This window comes from Sturnira hondurensis, unplaced genomic scaffold, assembly GCF_014824575.4.
Source record: "Sturnira hondurensis isolate 20B ecotype Veracruz unplaced genomic scaffold, ASM1482457v3 Scaffold0007406, whole genome shotgun sequence".
In the NCBI taxonomy this organism is placed as follows: Eukaryota; Metazoa; Chordata; class Mammalia; order Chiroptera; family Phyllostomidae; genus Sturnira; species Sturnira hondurensis.
The window spans coordinates 10,414,945-10,434,846 of record NW_028080037.1 but is presented as its reverse complement, the minus strand read 5'-3'; the positions used below and the strand labels follow the sequence as shown (position 1 = coordinate 10,434,846).

The 19,902-nt window shown below is 44.5% G+C and overlaps 1 protein-coding gene across 8 annotated transcripts in view; it reads left to right on the top strand.

Annotated features, from left to right (window-relative positions):
- CIT (citron rho-interacting serine/threonine kinase) overlaps positions 1-19,902 on the top strand; it is a 150,661-nt gene that overhangs the window by 105,451 nt on the left and 25,308 nt on the right. For all 8 annotated transcript variants that reach the window (XM_037052227.1, XM_037052226.1, XM_037052225.1 and 5 more), the window contains 7 exons: positions 967-1,020; positions 6,689-6,886; positions 7,354-7,547; positions 10,222-10,357; positions 12,217-12,321; positions 17,053-17,193; positions 17,608-17,715. In XM_037052227.1, the coding sequence (XP_036908122.1) occupies positions 967-1,020; positions 6,689-6,886; positions 7,354-7,547; positions 10,222-10,357; positions 12,217-12,321; positions 17,053-17,193; positions 17,608-17,715 (936 nt within the window). The remainder of the gene's footprint in view (positions 1-966; positions 1,021-6,688; positions 6,887-7,353; positions 7,548-10,221; positions 10,358-12,216; positions 12,322-17,052; positions 17,194-17,607; positions 17,716-19,902) is intronic.

Here is a 19,902-nt window from a genome sequence, read left to right as displayed (position 1 = left end):
AAAAAATTCTGCTGTCGTCACTTGGATTTTTTTTGTTTTGTTTTGTTTTGCTCATCAGAGGCACCAATCCTCTTCTCACCTCAGGGTTTTTGCACGTGCTGTTCCCTCTGCCCTTTTCTGTTCTTTGCATGGCTGGCTCCCCACTATCATGCAGATTTCAGTATAATCCTCACCTCCTCAGAGAAGCCTCTTTTACCACCCCATCTAAGTTCCTTTCTAACCACCTTATTCCCTTTTTCTGTTTCCTTTACAGCATGTGTCAAAGTTTATAATCATTTGCTTATTTATGTTCTAGTTTCCCTCATCAGAATGAAGGTGTAAGCCCTGCGTGTGTCTGGCAGGTGGTGTGCACTCAAAAAGTCCTTGTCAGCTGGAAGAAGCATTTCTGCCTCTATATTTATTCCAAGATTACTGTGGGGTTTCTGAATCACAGCAGCTTTTGATAAAAAAAAACCCTCAAAAGTTCCTACTATGTCCTGGCTATTGTCCTGTGTGTGTGTGTGTGTGTGTGTGTGTGTGTGTGTGTGTTGGGAGAAGGCCTGGTGGGGGAGGCTTAGTTAGAGGGAAGAGGGAAAGGTTAAGTTTGGGGAACAAGGCAAAGGAAGAAGAGTAAAAATTTCATTGTTGTTATGTTTTTTTCTTCCACTCCTCCCTGGACGTTAGTATGAATGTTCACACATATTTGTAAGGGGTAGACATGTGTGGTCCAAGTAGTTCCTTGTTGTATGTCAACTGTAATTGAAAGATTAAATTGAAAAAAAAATAATTCATTTGGTATTAACGCAGCATCATGTACATGTTTCCGTAACTTACGTTTCAGATGTCGGGAATGAGTTCATCAGTTAATTCTTGGAAAAACAGATGCCATGGCTTTCTATGCAAATACTGTTCTCTGTATTTGACCCAAAGCTTGTACAATTGTATTCCTCCCTGTGGAAAATTTATAATCAACTTCTTACCTTTTAGGCACATAGAGATGAAATCCAGCGCAAATTTGATGCCCTTCGTAACAGCTGTACTGTGAGTATTAACCAAAGATGATTAAAATAGCATAAAATTCAAACCAAGAAGGAAAAGGGGCTCTCTCTCTGTGATATCAAGGCTGATTTTTGATACAAACTTTTAGCTAGAAGCAGTTAATGCTTTCAAGCTGATTTGGCATTTCTGAGCCCCAGAACTTTGGTTTCTTGGGCTTCTGCCAGTTTTAAACATTTAAAACCATTCTTTATGCTGGAGGGAGGATAATTGGAATGACCCAAATACGTTTCACTGCACAACCACTTACAGATTTCAGTAGCTGCCCCAAAAGTCCCAGCACAGCTCCCCATCCTTCTCCAGTGTGGACGGTCCCCAGGCTAGCCCAAGGCAGGGGGTTTTCAGGCTGTAGAGGCAGTTATACAAGCATTAACGGTGGCTGGACTTTTTCTGGATGGACCTCATCCAGTACACTGATCTTAGGTGTACGGCACAGTGCAGTTTTTACATGTGTAGACAGCCATGTAGCCACAACACAGATTAAGATACAGAGCGTTTCCAGTTCCCAGAGGGCTTGCTCATGTTCTCATCAGCATCCTTGGCCTAAAGGGTAACCGCTACTCTGCCCTCTGATTCCATAGATCAGGTTTGCCTGTTCTTGAACTTCACTTAAGTGAAGTTCTTTTGGAACTTAGCTTTTTGACTTAGCTTTTTGTGACTTAAACTGTCTGTGTGATTCTTCATGTTGTACCTGTCAAAAATTTGTGTGCGTGTGTTTTTTTCATTACGGCGTGGTGTTTCCAGTGTATGAGTTGTTTTTGCTATCAGCTGAGCTGTTGGGAAGCATTCTTGTACAAGTCCTTTGGTGGCTATAAGCACTATTTCCGATGAGCATATACCCAAGAGTGGAATAGCTGGGTCACGAGCCGTCCCTCTCATTTGAGTCTAGTGCACCCGGCAGGTGGATTTTTGGTCCTTATTTCCTGATGCTGACGGCTCGATCAGGGTGGGCGCCCCTTCGAAATGTCTGTCGATGCCCTCCATCCTCCCTCCCTTCCTCCCAGAGTTGAGGCATTCTGTTCCCGTACTCTTTTGCCCTACTTTCTTAGTTGCTTTTTGTCTTGGTTTCTTATTCTACACAAGAGTTATTTGCTTATATTACGTACATGCTCATAAATGATCACTGAATAAAATTAGATCTTTTTATGGTGGTGATATTTTTAGATTACTCTATTTTCCTAAAATAAACTTGGTTGTATTTGAAATGTGTATATCAGTAATCCTTCATCTGGAGATTTCCTTTCTCCTTTTTTAGTCTTTAGGCATAAGGACTTAAAAAAAAAAAACACGTTGTTATAGTTGTATTGAGATGTAATTGTAGTACAAAACCTTGACGAGTTTTGAAATGCATACACACCTATGAAACCAGCACAACAGTCAAAATTGTGAACCTACCCATCACCCTCAAAAGTTTCGTTGTGTTCCTTCGTAATCCACTCTCCCCCACATTTTTAAAATTGGAAATTTAGTTTTTAATAGAATATGGCAATATGTGGAATTAATTTGGTTACTTTCTCAACTTATATAAGTTTCAAATTCTTTATTCCTCAAATTTGCTTTGGAACAGTGAGTTCTAATCATTCCTTTACTGAGCCCTGGCAGGTAAAGTGGGAGGAGGAACCCCACCCACTTTTCGGCTAGCTCAGCGTACTGGGCCAAACCGTGCTCTCTGGGGTCAGGCAGCCCAGGTTCAGGTTCTAAGTTGGCCTCTCAGTAGCCTGTGTGACGTGACCCTCTCAAGCCTGTTTCTTTATCTGTAAAATAGAGATAACATTGTTCTTGATTCCAATAGCATCGATTATGAGACGCATAATTTATTTAATAACTGCTTTTTGGAGGTTGGGTTAGGGAAGAGAGACAGCTGCTTAGTTCCAATATGCATTCAAATTTCAGAAAGAGTAAAACTCAGCAAACACCGAGTCACAGAATTAGAAACTTGGTAATAATACCTGCCCCATGGGATTCCTACAAGAAATAAAGGAGGTGATGCATCGAAGCGCTTGCACAGGGCCCGGTCCGTAGAAAGTGCCAAACAGTGTTGGTTACTCTTGTTACTTTATGATATTGGGTTTATAAAATAAAAGCAAATTCTTTGTTTAGAAAAAGGTTATGGCTCATAAAAAAGTTTGAAAACCAGCCCTTTAGAATGACATTTGGGCAGCAGTGGTCAATCTCGTGATACTTTTGCAGGTTCAGAGGCTGCTCTCAAGACGCTTCAGGGAAATGTCATCTTCGTTACTGCTGGGAACTCCTGTATAATAACTCCATTGATAGGGGCTCCCAGTTAGCAGCTTTTAAAAAGCTCATGAACAGTAAGATTTTCGAGCTCTGACCATCTCTATATTTTGAAGAGGTTTAAAAAAAGGATTTGATTCAATCTGGCACCTAAAACTCTACCTAAGTCTGTTTTGGAGGGGAGTTGGTGGGCAAACATATGACACAGTTTTAATTATGAATCAATCTGTCAGCTATAAGATTAAAAATAAATAATATGCAAATAGCTGCCTTCAAGAAAATACCAGGCATTAAAATAGGACCTGAGTCCTGTTTCTTTCCAGCTTGGTGCTCATTCTCTGTTTTCTTCGCCTCTAATGTGCTCTTGAACATTTACCTGGTAATGTTCCTCTACAGGTAGGAGATGTGTGTCTCCTACCTGGGGAGAGAGGTACATCTATTTCTCAAGACCCTGGTGCTTGCACGAAAACCTTGGAAAACAGCAGATAACCCCAAGTGGATATTTTTTTTGGACACACATCATTTTTTTATATCGTATTTTCTCTTAGAACTGCACTCTGATATCTTATCTGCAAAAACAGTATGTAAGAAAGCCCTGGTAACCACTGTCTCTCTCATCCTTTTTACTGTTAGGATGCAATAGGCCATCAGGCTTAAAGTTTATCTTTTTTACGCTCTATCCTTAGAGTTGAAAGGTCAACAGACTCTAATATTTGCCTTTGGTGTGGAGGAGAGAATATACCGAAGGCCACAAAGTAGACCCAAGAATTCTCCTTGCACATTATCTGGTTCAAACCCACCTACTATAAAAGTCTATTATACTTTTTTTAAACCATGGAGACCATGAAATTACTGCCTTGTCTCAAGTCAGTTCGATATCTGCAAACTCAATTGTGTGTGTGTGTGTGTGTGTGTAACACTTAATACCACAACTCTAGGTAGACCTGCTGTGGCTTGGGCAGAGAGAATATACAAAACTCTGAATGAATTAAAATGCTTTCATGAGTGTTTGGGTGCTTCACACAAACACATCAACCTTCTCTCGTCCAATGGGCAAAACAGAGGCAACGGCAAAATCTAGAACCAGCAATCACAGATTGTAAATAGAAGTCAGAGACCTGAGACACGCCCATCCTGGACAAGCAGGTGACTAGAGGGAACTAGAAGGGCACGTCCTGCTCCAACGGGCCCATCTCAGTGTCAGTGAGAGTTACAATCTTGGCACCTAACTGACTTTTTTCCAAGCGGTTCTTCTTAAGCAATTTGTAGTTTAATTTGGGGAGAAGGAGAAGAGGTGGCAGAAATGGACTCATAACAAACTGCATTTTCTTGTCATAAATATCAAAGGACGTAGGTGCCCAAAGGCTGAAATAAATACTTCAGATGGCAAGGAAGTAATTTTGGCCATGTGATAGTCTTATGTGAGCAAATCGACTGTAGTCTCTGCCCCCTAAGAGGCACCACTGTCGTCTTTACAATGAGGCGCGATTAATTTTTATCCCTAGTATTTCGTGTGGTTCGCTAAGGTGGAATAGTTGGTGAGAAAATGCAAGCCATTAAAACCATAGAAACAGAAGGGTAGTGAATATAGTGTTTATCTCTGTGTCACAGATGGAGCAACCAACCCAGCGAAGTTCCGTGCGGCTTACTGGGGCTCCTGAATGCGTTTTACTGCACAGCTCCCAGGCCGGTTCGCCTGTTTTGTTCTTCTCTGGGGAGGAGGTAGAAGGAAGCATCGTGTTAAATGGAGACGTTTGCAGTCTAGTGTGAACAGTCTCTTAAGGAGTGGGTTTGCTACGTAGCAGGAGGAGACCCACTGAACTGTAGAGCGCTGTTTATTCATTGTTTATGGTAGTAGGAGATTTAACCATGATACAGAAAGGGTAACTCGGGTCCCTCTGCGGCCTAACTGCTGGCCAGGAATGACAAGCCAGCAGCGTTTTCCTGTCCTCCCCGCCCCGCGCAGAAAGCTAAGAACCCGACGGGATAACCTTTACTCCCCGCTTTGTTCCTGACGGGATGCTTCATGCCAGCACATTAGGAATTAATAGGACTTCTGACATTTAAATACACATTCCTGGACCACTCACTGCGTTAAAGATACGTCCACCCAGTTAACAAAATGAAAAGCTGTTTTCTGAGCCACACTGAACAAATGTACTTAACTTGCCACTCTTGATTTCTATGTGCCTGGGAAGATTTCTTCTTTTAATTGCTAATCAAAGGTGGTTAAGTAGGAAATTGGTCATGGAAACAGTGTTAACGTTTCATAAACTAACTCTGCTCCAGGTTTGAAAATTGGAAACCATTAATAACCATAGGCTTAAAGCCCTTTCCTTTTAATTTACATCTTTTTGTTACATAGAGTTTAATTTACTGCCTGTGCGCCTCGTTCCGACTATTATAAGAAGATTGGCTTTGAACTTCTAAGGTGTTGTGGGTTAAAGCCTCTGCAAGAGGATAGGGAAGCCAACGACACTGACATTGAAGTCATTCCGCCGCCGAGCGGGAAGATACTTTAGCAAAACCCGATTAAATCTCTCTCAATAAAATGACAATTTCATACACATGCCTTCCCATTTTCTGATAGCTAACTGTATAATAAAAACCATTAAAGTGATGCCATAGTATAATACTGTATTTTCAGGATTACTCTGAGCGTCCCTAAAGTTTATTCCCTTTGTTGCAAGAAATTAAATATATTGCCTGAGATATTATTAAAATGACTTCGTGTTTATCACTAAGTCTTCTTTGATGGAACTTTATTTCAGTTTCTAAGACAGTCTCCATTTATAACCTCCTATAGATCAGGGGTCCCCTACCTCTGGGCTGAGGACTGGTACCGTTCCGTGGCCTGATAGGAACTGGGTTAGGAGGGGAGTTCTCTTGAGCTCTGCCTCCTGTCCCTCCCCCCTGCCCACCCCCTGCCGCCTTTCCGTGGGAAACCCCGTCCCTGGTGCCCGAAAGGTGGGGGCCGCTGCTATAGATGATGTGGTGGGCACTTCAGCTTCCTTAGCTAATTGTGAAGCGGTCTTCCTCCCTCTTTCCTCAGTTTGCATTTCCCACGTTATATTATTGTCCATGAACTTCATCTCACTTAAAGTTGCCCCTCTGTATGGCCTTGACTTTTGATTGATTTGCTTTTGCCACGTTTTCCAGGTGAGCCCTGAGTTAGAAATGGAGACTTTTCTTTTGCTACTGCTGTGTGTGTGTGTGTGTGTGTGTGTGTGTGTGTGTGTTAGTACCCAGCGGGTGGGCATGGAGGCTTGGGTTTGGCCCTTGGAGTTGGGTTGGCAAACACTGGAGCTGCTCACTGATTGCCAGTGTCCTGCAGCTTCAGAAATCCACGGCTCTAGAAGCATTTTCTCATTTAAAATGGACTCCCAGCGTGTGTAACCAGATTCTGTTTATCTTTTAGGTAATCACAGACCTGGAGGAGCAGCTAAACCAGCTGACGGAGGACAACGCTGAGCTCAACAACCAAAATTTCTACTTGTCCAAACAACTGGATGAGGCCTCTGGTGCCAGTGATGAAATAGTGCAGCTGCGAAGTGAAGTGGACCATCTCCGCCGCGAGATCACCGAGCGAGAGATGCAGCTCACCAGCCAGAAGCAAGTAAGGGCGGGGCACGGCGTCCGAGGTGCCCGATCCCCTTTGGGTCGGCGTGAGTGCCTGGCGCATCTCCCCCCCGGCGTCCGAGACCGAGCCTGTCCAGTAAATGGGCTCTTTTTCATATTGTGTCTGTTTTGTAGGCTTGAGGGTTTTAACAATGGCTTTTAAAAGTGCGTAGTTCTTCTTTATTTTGATTTTTAAAAGTTAAAAGTAAAACATACTGCTCCAGGAGGCTAGTGTGTGCCCTCTGGTCTTTAGCTGAGGCCTTACCCTGGGCTCTGCCTGTTACATGGGGGCAGAAATGGCCCTTTGCTCGTTCTCATCTGGTCCCCTCAGTCGGCCGAAGAGAGAGGTCAGCTGTATTTCAGGCTGTGGTGAGAAAGTTGTGCTTTTCTGAAACGGACCTGACAAAGGGAACACCCAGGAAATCCTCATTTGGGACAAGGCCCAACTCAGGTACTGATTTGCAGACGATGGAGGCCCTGAAGACCACCTGCACGATGCTGGAGGAGCAGGTCATGGATCTGGAGGCCCTGAACGACGAGCTGCTGGAGAAGGAGCGGCAGTGGGAGGCATGGAGGAGCGTCCTGGGGGACGAGAAGTCGCAGTTCGAGTGTCGAGTTCGCGAGTTGCAGAGGATGCTGGACACTGAGAAGCAGAGCAGGTGGGCCTTTCTGTTTGTAGAGAGCCGGTGATGGGTGACTCCAGCAAGATCACCTGACAGTCGTGAACAGGGTGACCAATTGTCTATTGTCCCAGCTTGCTCAGGACTGAGAAGGTTTCTGGGACAAAAGACTTTTAGTGCTAAAGCTGGGAGACTGTTGGGCAAACCAGGAAGGGTCCGGCCATACGAGTTGTAACTATGGTCAGTGTCACTTGCATTTTGTGGCTTTAGCTGATTGATGTCTGTTCACTCCGTGGAGAGACCCAGGAGTCCGAGCGTGGCAAACGTCTCAGTGCTTTCTTTGCAGAAACTCTTTCCTCAGGTTGCATATCACTGCAACCATGTCGCAAGACCATCACCATTCTAATCCTGCTTGTGGGTAACGCTGGTCTTCCCTCTATCTCAGGGTTTCTCAGCCGGGGCAGTGTGGGCAGTTTGGGCTGCACAATCCTTTGTCGTGGCAGCTGCCATTGCACACCCTATGATGTCACACGTCCTCCCGGTCCGTGCCCTTCCAGTAGCACCCCTCCTCAAGCTGTGACAACCAGACATTGTCCCATGACCCCTAGGGGTGCAAAATCGCCCCCAGTTGAGAGCAACTGCTTTGCAAGAATAGTTTAGGTTTTCTCCTTTCTTGATAAGAAAGAACAATGCTTTCAGGCAGTGTTCTTCTCTGCTTTCTCACTTTTGTTTCCAGTCCCCGGCACAGAATCCCCTTCCGGCCACGACAATGCGGGTTGTGTGCTGCATAGCTCTAGGTGGTGCCTTTCACACTGAAGACGTCTCAGGTTTGAAGATTTATTAGGATGGTCTTACAGCTCGTGGCAGGAAAGTGTTTTGCTTGAACAGAACTGACGTATGAGAAGAGTTTACCAACAGATGGAAACAAATGGTCTTGAAGAACAAGTGCCTTTTTCCAGTTTGCACCAAGGAACCATACAAGCTAGAGTTAGCCCCACAGCTTCAGGTCTGCACCGCCGAATTGTACCCATTCTTCATAGTCTCGCTAACATCACCTTCCTCCGAAACTTGCCTTCCTGCGGTATTCCTTAAGCAAGATAAACGTCTATCATTCAGTTGGATTCTGTCAGACACATTTTGGTATTTTCCACATTTACTTGACTATAGGAGACTCAACTATTATGAATGTGTTGGATATTATAGCCTATACTGTCAGTTAAACTAGGAAAAGCTTAGAGTCTAGAGATAAGAATCATCAATTTCAACAGAAACTGGTAGAAACCCTCCCTCTTTTGGATATCCTCTCACCATATTCGCTGACCCGAGGGACTGCTGGGTTAACATCTCCCGTTCTTGCTTCCCTCTGAACTCTCGGGCCCCGGATCCTCTTAGTATGTTCTGGTTGCGTTTGCCCAGACCCCCTCGCTCTGCCCTCAAGGTTAGCTCCCATCCTAGCTGTTTCTAGAGTTCTTCAGAGACAGTTCCGGTCGTCAGGCTGGCTTCAGCATTGAGAGGCGCACAGCCACACGTGAGGGGAGTATTTATGGGCTGGGCTTCGGTAGATATTTTGTGTCAACTTTCAGGGCAGTAATAAAATGCCCTCTGCCCCCGTTTTGCTGTGGGATACGGAGGTGAGTAAAATCTAATTCTTAATTCTTGTCCTCAAGAGGCTAAGAGTCCAGTGGAGGAGATGACCTCTGCATGCAGATAGTTATCACTCAAAACAGAGAGTGGGGTGGGCCAGGAAGGAGGCCCGTCTGTGCTTTGGATGCAGAGCAAGGAGAGCTACTTCCCGTGGAGAAACTGGGGGAGGTTTGATGGAGGTTTGATGGAGGTTTGATGGCCTTTGAGTTTGTCCTGGAAGGCTGAGTCAGGTTGGGTTTGCAGTGTAGGGAAGCTCCTTGGAGGAGCTTGCTGCCTGCCTTCCCGGGTACGGAATAGGCAGGACATGAGGCCTCCCTGGGGAAGGGAAGTGATTTTTCCAGTTTGCTTCTAGTTATTCTTTCCTCTAACCTCATTGACAGATACATTCATCAGATTCAAGTTTCCGTTTCCTGATGAGCACACAAAAACACTTAACGTTCCCTGGCTGGTGTAGCTCAGTGGATTGAACACGGGCCTTCGAACCAAAGGATCGAGGTTCGATTCCCAGTCAGGGCACATGCCTGGGTTGCAGGCCAGTTCCCAGCAGGGGACACACGAGAGGCAATCACAAATTGATGTTTCTCTCCCTCTCTCCTTCCCTTCCCCTCTAAAGATAAGTAAATAAAATAAAATAAAAAACACTTAACGTCTTGCATATGCTTTAAGGAGAGGAAATGTTTGCTCAAACGGTGTCGCCCATGAACCTCTGCACCTGGCGGTCTTTCAGTGGGACCTCATTCCACTTCTACTCCTGTGGGAGGGTGTGACAGTTTTAAAAATTTCATCCAGCCCAGTTGCATTTGGAAAAATGCCCTTTCCTAGTCAACCTTTCCAAGTGAATACTGACAGGAACTTTACTTTTTAAGAGTATTTTTACCCAAGGCCCAAAGTGGGTCACACCTTCGCTCTGTAATAAGCAAGACATAGTTTGGAGCTAAGAATCAAGGTTGGGCATCTACCTAGCCCACAGCCTGTTCTGTTGCTTATCGGCACTCGGCACGGGCCAGCTTCCCTTCTCCAGATCGTTGACGGTGGGGCTTCTGAAAGTAGGCCTGTGTTTTTCCGGCAGGGCAAGAGCTGATCAGCGGATCACCGAGTCGCGCCAGGTGGTGGAGCTGGCCGTGAAGGAGCACAAGGCTGAGATCCTCGCTCTGCAGCAGGCTCTCAAAGAACAGAAGCTGAAAGCCGAGAGCCTCTCGGACAAGGTCAGCACCCGTCTCCTCTGCCTTTCAGGAACACACTCGCAGTTCCTACTTTCAGAAGGCCCGATTGACAAAAATGCAAATGCAGTCTGTGGTCAGTGTATTTCATAAACTCGCTTTTACTCATTCCAGTGAGACCCCACAGTTGTGCGTCATCGTGGGACATCCTTGGTCGGCCACAGGGGGGGGTGGGTGTGGTGGGTGCTGGGGCATCAGTCAGTCAGCGACTTCTTACCGTGTCCCTGTTTGGGCCCCTGAAGTCTGAGTTTCGATCTGGGCGCACAGCTCTTTCATTTTCTGACTCTTGATTTCTAGAAGGCTTTAGGGATTTAATGTCGAGCATCCTCAGGGAGTGCGTGGTGACAAGGACTAAGATCACTTGTCACTGCAGTAATAGGCCGCCCGGTCTGCCTGCGTCCCAAGTCCAGGGCTGTGATAAGTCTGACGACAGTGCGAGCCCTCGGCACTTTCTCACTGGAAATACGTGCATCCTGTCCACGTCACACTCCGTGTTACGAAGTGATTTACAAAGTGATGTATCAGTGTTTCGGAGATTTTATGTAATAGTCTTGAGAGAGATTTGAAATAGGTGCTTCAATGTTGTAGATAAACGTAAGTGGAGGTCAGAGAAATCTGAAGTATACACACAGACACACTTTTTCACACACACATGAAGTCATCTGAATTTTGTATTCGTATAACTGTTATTTCATGATTATAAAGGGAATTATTTGGCATCCTTGTGGGAGATACAGAAACCAAAGAAAATAAAGGAAAAAAATGACTGATAACCTGTCATCACTCTTACATTGGTGGATTTATTTTTACTCTTTTCTTTGCACGATATGTTATGTGTGCACACACACATTTACAAATTTAGGTTCTTACTATAGAAATAGCTCTACAATGTTTTTTTTAATCACATAACTAGGGGCTTTTCTTGAATTATTGAATATTTTTTAAACATGTAACTCTAAAAACATCAATTTCATAGAGATACCTCTTTTAGTCATTCCACTTGCACTGTAAATTTGAGCTTCTTCCAGTTTTTTATTATCATAACTCGGTGATGAACATCCGTCTTTAGGACATCCACGATTATTTTCTTGCCAGAATTTGATAGAAATACCACGATTAGATTCAGGGCTAGAGCTTGTCACTCAGGAATATCTCTGAGTTCCTCGATACTGGCTTTTTAACCATGATGAAAATAAATTTTAGAGATAAGAGAACCCTTTTTTATTTAACTTGAAGAATGTTTTTTTTTCTGTTTGACTATTCTTAAAATATTTCATAGCAAAATCCTACCTATCCTTTAAGACTCCAGACATGCAGAGACCATCTTTTCTTGGTGACCGTGATTCAGGATGAACTTCTTTCCTACCTCTTGTCAAAATTCACAACTTACAAAGCAGTTTCACTATTTTTGTACGTGTCTAGTTGTGGGCCGTTTTCTGCCTTTGTGACTTGTTGCAATATTCTTGAGACAGCTTGTTCATCCTTTTATCCTCAAAGCCCCTGATATTATCGTTGGTAAGTAGTAAATGTGCAGCATATGAATATTATTTAATTTAACCAGAGCATGTCAGATAATTAAATTCTTCAGTAGTCACTGTTTTGGAACTTGTCACAGCTCTCTGTGTGACCTACCCCTTACAAATAATTCCCGTCCTCATAGCAATGACCTCTGTGGGGTTTATCTCTGACGTGGACTTTTGTGGTATACTTCTAGAAAACAGTATCTATGTTCTGACCTTGGGAACTTGATTATTTACGTGTGAAGGTTTGTGGGTATTTGCAAGAGTCATTAGCATCCAGCACTCCTAAATGTGGTACCGTGGCCAATTTTTCCAAATGTCCAGCTCAATGACCTGGAGAAGAAACATGCCATGCTTGAAATGAATGCCCGGAGTTTACAACAGAAACTGGAGACGGAACGTGAGCTCAAACAAAGGCTTCTGGAAGAGGTGAGTGTAGCGCACCAGTCAGACAGAGCTGGGTGCAGCTTGGAACACGGAGATTTGTTGCGTTCAGGTGGTCAGGTCCAGATGAGGTGTTCGAAGTTTGCGACTGAAATTGTTGAGGAAGAGTGAGGTGGTCACTAAAGACTTTGTTGAAGGGACTTAGCACATGAAAAAACCATGTGTCATGAAGGCCGGGGGGTCACTGTCATTTGTGTCCTCCCATGTGGCGCTTCACGGAGTGTGGGGCCCACAGCAAGTGTGTTCCCAGTGGAAGTTCGCTAAATACGTGGGCAATGGCGAATGAATATCGAATTAAATTGTTCTTCATGTCCAAAGTGTATTAAGTTTTTAGGCTGTTAGAACATCCATGCAAAATAGCTTCAGTGCACACTACAGATACTTGTATAGCTGATGCTGACTAACAGATTTCATGAGGACTCCAACATTTAGTTAATTCAATTAAAAAAATTATCCCCTGAGATTGAGACACAAAATGAAAAGACCAAATGACCTCTTAAACCTATCCCTTCTGCCAGTTCCTGTATTTATTAGCAGAAATCTGAAAATTGCTGAAGTGGTAACTACTTCCCACTCCCAGGCAAACCCCGCTATGTTGAATCTCTAGTGGTTTTTGCTTTGTTCATTAGACTTGGCGAACCAGAACAAATGCACTGTAAAAAAGACATTTAAATGTTCTGTTTAACTCATAGTGAGCTGACACTTCAATTAACAGAGTGCCTATTCTGCTTAATTGATGTTTTATTGTATGATACCCATAGCTCCCAAAGGCCCTGCTGGTAGAAATAATATTGCTTGCTCTTGTTTGAAAAGTGTGGTGAAAATTTTGCACGTGACTTTGGGATGTTTGATAGAACAATACTTTCTAAAATATGGCTGAGAGTTTGGGAAGGCTCAGGAAATGGACGGTGGTCACAGCTGCACAGCATTGTGAATGTATTCAGTGCCACTGACCGGCACACTTAAAAACGGTTAAAATGTTAAATTCCACGTGATATATATTTTGCCACATAAAATATTTAAATAACATTAATTATATATATTTATACGCGGTGGGAAGTTCACTAAAGGCAGCACTGAGAACACTCTAGTAGAAATTCACGAGTCTCCCTGGTGGTCAGATAGAGAATTCGAGTCTCTTATCTGGAATGAATAGGCAAAGTCCCCGGGTCAGGCACGTGTTGGAAACAGAAAGAACAGAAATAATCGATGATGTCGCCTGTCCTATTTTCTTTCTGAGGAGGGAGAGTTGGCCCTGACAACTCAGTACTTTGGTCCAAGGTTACATGGTGAGTCAGTGGCAATGCTGGGAATAGACGCGGGAACCCTGATTCAGTCCCCTCGGTCTTGCTTCGAAACTGCACGAGAACATTTGCAGTCTCCCAGTCCGTGCCTCACAGATAGATTTTGGAGCACAGACATCTGGCTGACATTGAGTTTGAGGCAGATTTCACTGACAGCTGAAACCATTATGAAACATAGCACGATCTTTATTGGCCTGAATAGGGTTGCGGTGTGCACCCTGCAAGCATGTGACCAAGGGCTTAACCCAGTTGTCCTTGTCCTTAGGTATAGAGACTCGTCAGTGGGGTCGGAATCAGTCGCAGAGCCGGAAACAATTTTTATGTGTCAGTCATCTGGTCCGAATCCTCAACACTTGGCATCGCTGTTTTCTTTCCTCATCGCCCCTGGCAGACTTTACTCGTGGCTCTTTCTCCCAAATCTTTCCTCTTGGGCCCCACGTGGCCTCAGGTGCTTTTTTCTCTGTGGCACTTCACAGCCGCTGTTATTCTGTTGGAAGTAATGGCAAAGATGAAGGTCTGTTTGCTGATCCAGGTCAAATGGACTTTCTGTCCAAGTCAGAGATCCCTTCCCCTCACTCCTCACGGGTGGTCTCACTGATCCTCGGCCTAAATACAGGGACTTGGACAGCCCAGCCCGATTTTTCAGCAACTCGAATTCTTACAGTCGTTCTTATTTTGGATGAAAGCTTATAACCTCCACCCGTTGGTTTTTGAGGTTGAAACATTTGCAAATAGAGAGTGGCCTGATATTTCCAACTAAAATAGCAGATTAATATTGATTCCTTGATTATTAATCAAAATAACTAATGTGTAATTAGCCCTTACTACCAGCCAGGTGCCTTTCTGAGTACTTCATATGAGTTAACTTGTATAGTCCTTGCGACACTTGTGAGATAACTACTCGTATTATCTCTATGGTGGTCAGTGTGACAACTAAGTTGCTCCTTCACTCCAAACCCCCTTGTCTTTTCTAAATGAAGCGTTTCAAGTTTGTGAGGCTCTTTTCTGGTAGATCTCGCTTTTCAAAGAGAGTTTCTGGGAGCCCGCATGTTCCGAACAGCACGGAATACAGCGGAGCATCGTCCCCTTCCGTCAGGACTCCCAAACCTCTTCCGGTGACCAGGGCTCTTCGGGAGCCCTGCTGCCCGTCGGTCTGTTAAGTCGCCACCTGTGCGCCCTTAAGTCTTTTTATTTTTTATTATCTTTTTTACATCTTTATGCCCTGTATTTATTCAGGTGTAGTTTTTAAAAATACCATCCTATTGAACTTCCTCTTAGGGTTTTTATGCGCTCTGGTTTCTGCCACCCAGATTCTTCACGCTCCTCCCAGTCTCATGTCACCCTCGTAAAATGGTTGGACAGACCTAGGCCCATAACTAAAGCCCTCCTTTCAGTCTAAGACTGACCAGGAATAGCCTCCATTTGCTTCTCTCTGGGAAGCAGGCAAATGGTTTTGAAAAACATCCATTGATCACAAATGTCTTGTTTTCTATTATGGTAAATAAGGAGCCTGTTTCTTGGAAATCTAAGAGATGGTTGCTGTGTTTTTTTCTAGAAAAATCTTGGGCCTGGCTGTTACCAGACAGACTTTTATGCCCAGCACTTGTTTCTCTGCCTCCTGCCTAGTAATTAATGTTGTCCTAAAATAGTGGGAAGAAACGAAAGAGGGCAATTTGCAGAAGAAACCACTCCTGCTACAGGGCGTAGATAGCTCCCTTGAAGAAGTTATCTTAGCTTTTTTTTTTATTTTAGGGTTTGATTCAGAGGTTCTAGGTTGGCTCGCAGGCCAGATGATGTCTGGTTAGTAACAGTATCTCTTGCCTGTGGAGGAGTGAGCGGGGAGAGACCGGCAGAGTCGGTAGGGACAGGAAAGGCAGATGGGAGGGAGAGGGGAGCACCTGAGCTGGGTGGGAGGAGGGGAGAGAACAGGGAAGTGGAGAGTACTGAAATTTGTTGCGCTCCTACTGTGTGCTCAGCACTGCACTCAGTGTGTCACCCAGTGAGGGCAAGTGTTTTATACCCATTTTCAGATGAAGAAACAGGCCCTAAGGAGCAATAGGAGCTGCCCATGTCCCATGACTGATAAGTGTTCCTTTGAGTATTTAAACCAGAGTCTCTGACGTGCCAAAGCCTGGGTTTGTTCCCTTATTCTGGGGGTGTCAAACTCATTTTCACCAGGGGCCACGTCAGCCTCACAGTTGCCTTCAAAGGGCCGAATGTAACTTTAGGGCTGTATAAACATAACTGCTCCTTAACGGTTAAGTGAGAGCTCAGTGTTGCCGCTGGTGCCCGGCCGGATAAAACAAGGTGGAGGGTCGGATTCAGCCCTCGGGCCTCGTGTTTGCCACCTGTGCCTTGTGCTGCGATGCCTATCAAGAGGAGGGCAGAAAACGGAGATGGAGGGGAGTGAAATGAGACGAAGGAGGTCAGCACGTCCTGAGGCCGTGGGCAGCTCTCAGCTGCTGGGTCTGAGAGCACTGCCATTGCCATTGTCTGTTGACAACTCCCACGGTGAAGGGTACTGCTCTTCATTAGCCCTTTGTGCTTAGTCTGCCAGGGGTTTAGGCGGCCCAGGAAAAGAGTTTGGGGGCCACAGCAAGTATGGTTAGACCACGAACCAAGGGTTGGATGAAATCAAGCAGCATCTTGTCAGGGTAGCTGTTCTCTCCTGCTTTTTATAAATAAGCATTTTAGGAAAGAGCCAAAAAGCCAGTATCATTACAGCCTTCTTTATTTTATTCTTGGTTGACTTCCATTGTAAAAATTGGAGAGATTTCCAGCACAAAACTATTTTCAGTATACTGCATTGAAAAATGTTACTGGGTTTTACCAACACTTACATGGAATCTGGGATCTTCTTCTTCCTTCCTCCCCAACTCAGATGGCCATACTCTTTTTTTTTTTAATTTTGACTTGTCTTTTTTAAAATTTTTAAAAAATTTATCTTTAGAGGGAAGGAGAAAGGGAGAGAAATATAAATGTATGTTGCCTCTCATGTGTCCTCTGCTGGGAACTGGCCTGCAAACCAGGCATGTGCCCTGACTGGGAATCGAACCATGATCCTCTGGTTCGCAGGTCCACGCTCAGTCTACTGCGCTACACCAGCCAGGGCTTAGATGGCCATACTCTTAAAAACCAAAACAGCCTTCACCGCAGCTCTGACTGGGGAGGCAGCTCCGCCAGCCTGGACCGCCTGGTACAGTGGATGCCCCAGGACTTGCTGGCCTCCAGAGAGTTCTGTGCAAATTCTACTTGACTATGCATGTGTCCATTGGTAATTCTGGAATGAGATGATTTCAGAAGCTGAACGCTTGGTGCTAAGCCTGAAATTAGTTTGGTACTAGGCACAGTGTGGGGGGAAAGTTGTGTTGTGGGGGCTAGCAAGCCCTGCTCTGGCCTTTCTTCCCACTAGCAAGCCAAGTTGCAGCAGCAGATGGACCTGCAGAAGAACCATATTTTCCGTCTGACTCAAGGGCTGCAAGAAGCTCTAGATCGGGCTGACCTGCTGAAGACAGAGAGGAGCGATCTGGAGTATCAGCTGGAGAACATTCAGGTGGGAACTGGCAGAGGGAATTTACTTAACAACTGTCTGTGGAGGCAGAGCCCGATGGCTGAGAGCCGTCTGGTGAAACGGTCAGTATCTTTATGTTGTGTACCGCTGTCTGTTTGCCCCAATATCTCATCATGAAAATTCCCAAACAGAAAAGTTGGAAAATTTCTACAATAATCACCCCCGAGATTCTAATATTAACTGCTTGCTATTTTAACTTTTTTACATATCTAGCCACCCCTCAGTCTGTCCTCCCCACCTTTTTTTGGCTGTAAGAGTAAATAAATATCGACAGACTGTTTGTGTTGAATTTTTATATGCTAATATCCTAAACACTTAATTTTTTCCCTAAAGTACCAAATTTAAAAATATAGTTTTTTCTGTGTCTGAGGCTATGTTTGTTTCCATGAATTTTAGGTTCTTTATTCTCATGAAAAGGTGAAAATGGAAGGCACTATTTCTCAACAGACCAAACTCATCGATTTTCTGCAAGCCAAAATGGACCAGCCTGCGAAAAAGAAAAAGGTGGGTGACACATGTTGGAAAAGTGGGGGTTCGACGTGTTGCCTGGTCGCTAGGTTTCAGTGGAAACCACAGTGATAGACAATCCAGGGAACATCAGAGAAAGCAAAACATTTGTTTTCTGATTTTATTTTGGGTCGAAATGTAGGTTTTTGAGATAATCAGAATAGTTCTTAAAGAGAGGATATTGTCAACTCTGTAACAAACTAATTTGTGTTCATGGCCTTTAAAATTGTGATGCCTGTCTCTGTTTTTTGTTGTTGTTGTTGTTTTTTTTTAAACCTAGGAGATGGGGCTGGGAATGATAGCAGAGGGAGAGGTTTATGCACAGGCCCTTGTACAGGACTCCAGAGGGGTTAGTGGGCCACAGGTGTGGTGTTCCAGAGAGCTTACAGGTCACATGTTTGGGACTCCAGGAAAGACTAGAAATCATGTGGCCCAGTCCTTCTGATTGGCTCGTGAAGAGACCGGGGACTCAGAGAGCCAAAGTGACCTGCCTAAAATGCCTGACTAGACAATTATACCATCCCTTTAAAGTCGTGGCAGACAAATTAAAAAATGGCCCCCCCCCCAAAAAAAATCTCCAAACAACCAACTATGGACAGGTTTCCTGTAATATAGATGCCTGTGGGAAGATTTCTTTTAATTAGCTTAAATAGTTTAATAAGCTTTATTAGTTTCTTTTCACATACTTCCCATAACCGCTGAAGCCCTCCTACTAGGTCTGGCCAAGTGTTCTCGGTTTGAAAAGGTCTCTAAGGAATTAAGTGCCTTCCAGTTCCTCCTCCGAGAAGCAGTGCCTGCACTTTCACAGGAAAGTGACTGGGAAGTGACTCTGGTGACTGGGGTACTGAGGATAGGCCTGAAGTAGGCAGTTGGTCTCCACGTCCCGATGCCGTGTTGACAATAAGGGGCTAAGGGCAGCATGCGGAAGCACCTCCTTCCACGCGGTGCCCGCAGGGGAAGGCACACTGCGTGACTGTTTGTGTTTGTGATGCTTATGATATTTACCTTTTTTTGTTTTAGCAGTGGGTTCTTGTTGGATTATGGCACTTGATGTAGTCAGGGTGTTTCCATTTTTTTTTTTNCAGGAAAGACTAGAAATCATGTGGCCCAGTCCTTCTGATTGGCTCGTGAAGAGACCGGGGACTCAGAGAGCCAAAGTGACCTGCCTAAAATGCCTGACTAGACAATTATACCATCCCTTTAAAGTCGTGGCAGACAAATTAAAAAATGGCCCCCCCCCAAAAAAAATCTCCAAACAACCAACTATGGACAGGTTTCCTGTAATATAGATGCCTGTGGGAAGATTTCTTTTAATTAGCTTAAATAATTTAATAAGCTTTATTAGTTTCTTTTCACATACTTCCCATAACTGCTGAAGCCCTCCTACTAGGTCTGGCCAAGTGTTCTCGGTTTGAAAAGGTCTCTAAGGAATTAAGTGCCTTCCAGTTCCTCCTCCGAGAAGCAGTGGCTGCACTTTCACAGGAAAGTGACTGGGAAGTGACTCTGGTGACTGGGGATACTGAGGATAGGCCTGAATTAGGCAGTTGGTCTCCACGTCCCGATGCCGTGTTGACAATAAGGGGCTAAGGGCAGCATGCGGAAGCACCTCCTTCCCCGTGGTCCCCACAGGGGAAGGCACACTGCGTGACTGTTTGTGTTTGTGATGCTTATGATATTTACCTTTTTTTGTTTTAGCAGTGGGCTCTTGTTGGATTATGGCACTTGATGTAGTCAGGGTGTTTCCATTTTTTTTTTTCGTCTCACTGTGTTTTTCTTTTTTTCTTCCATGTACAACACATGTTTCCATTTGCATTTTTTGAGTAAACCCCTTGTTTTGACATCATTTTAGCATTTCATTCTTTTTTTTGCTTCCTTTTAAAAAAAACACTCATCTCTGTGTCTTGTAACTAAGAATCTTGAGACAATTCAAGGCAAGAGTAATTTCCAAGCCGTTTATCCTAATTCCATCCTCCACTTTCATTTTTTGAGGAGATGGCTCTCCTTGGGAATGCTTAAGGAAGAGACGGTGGCAATTCAAGCATCTTTAAGCCCTCTCCGTGAAAACTTGCACACCCCTATTTTTTTTCCAGCCGGCTGGAATGGGCTGTGGCTCAGTCTCCCCCTCCCCCTTCACATGCCATTTTTACTAAATCTGCTTACAGTGAGTATGCTCCTGGCTTTCGT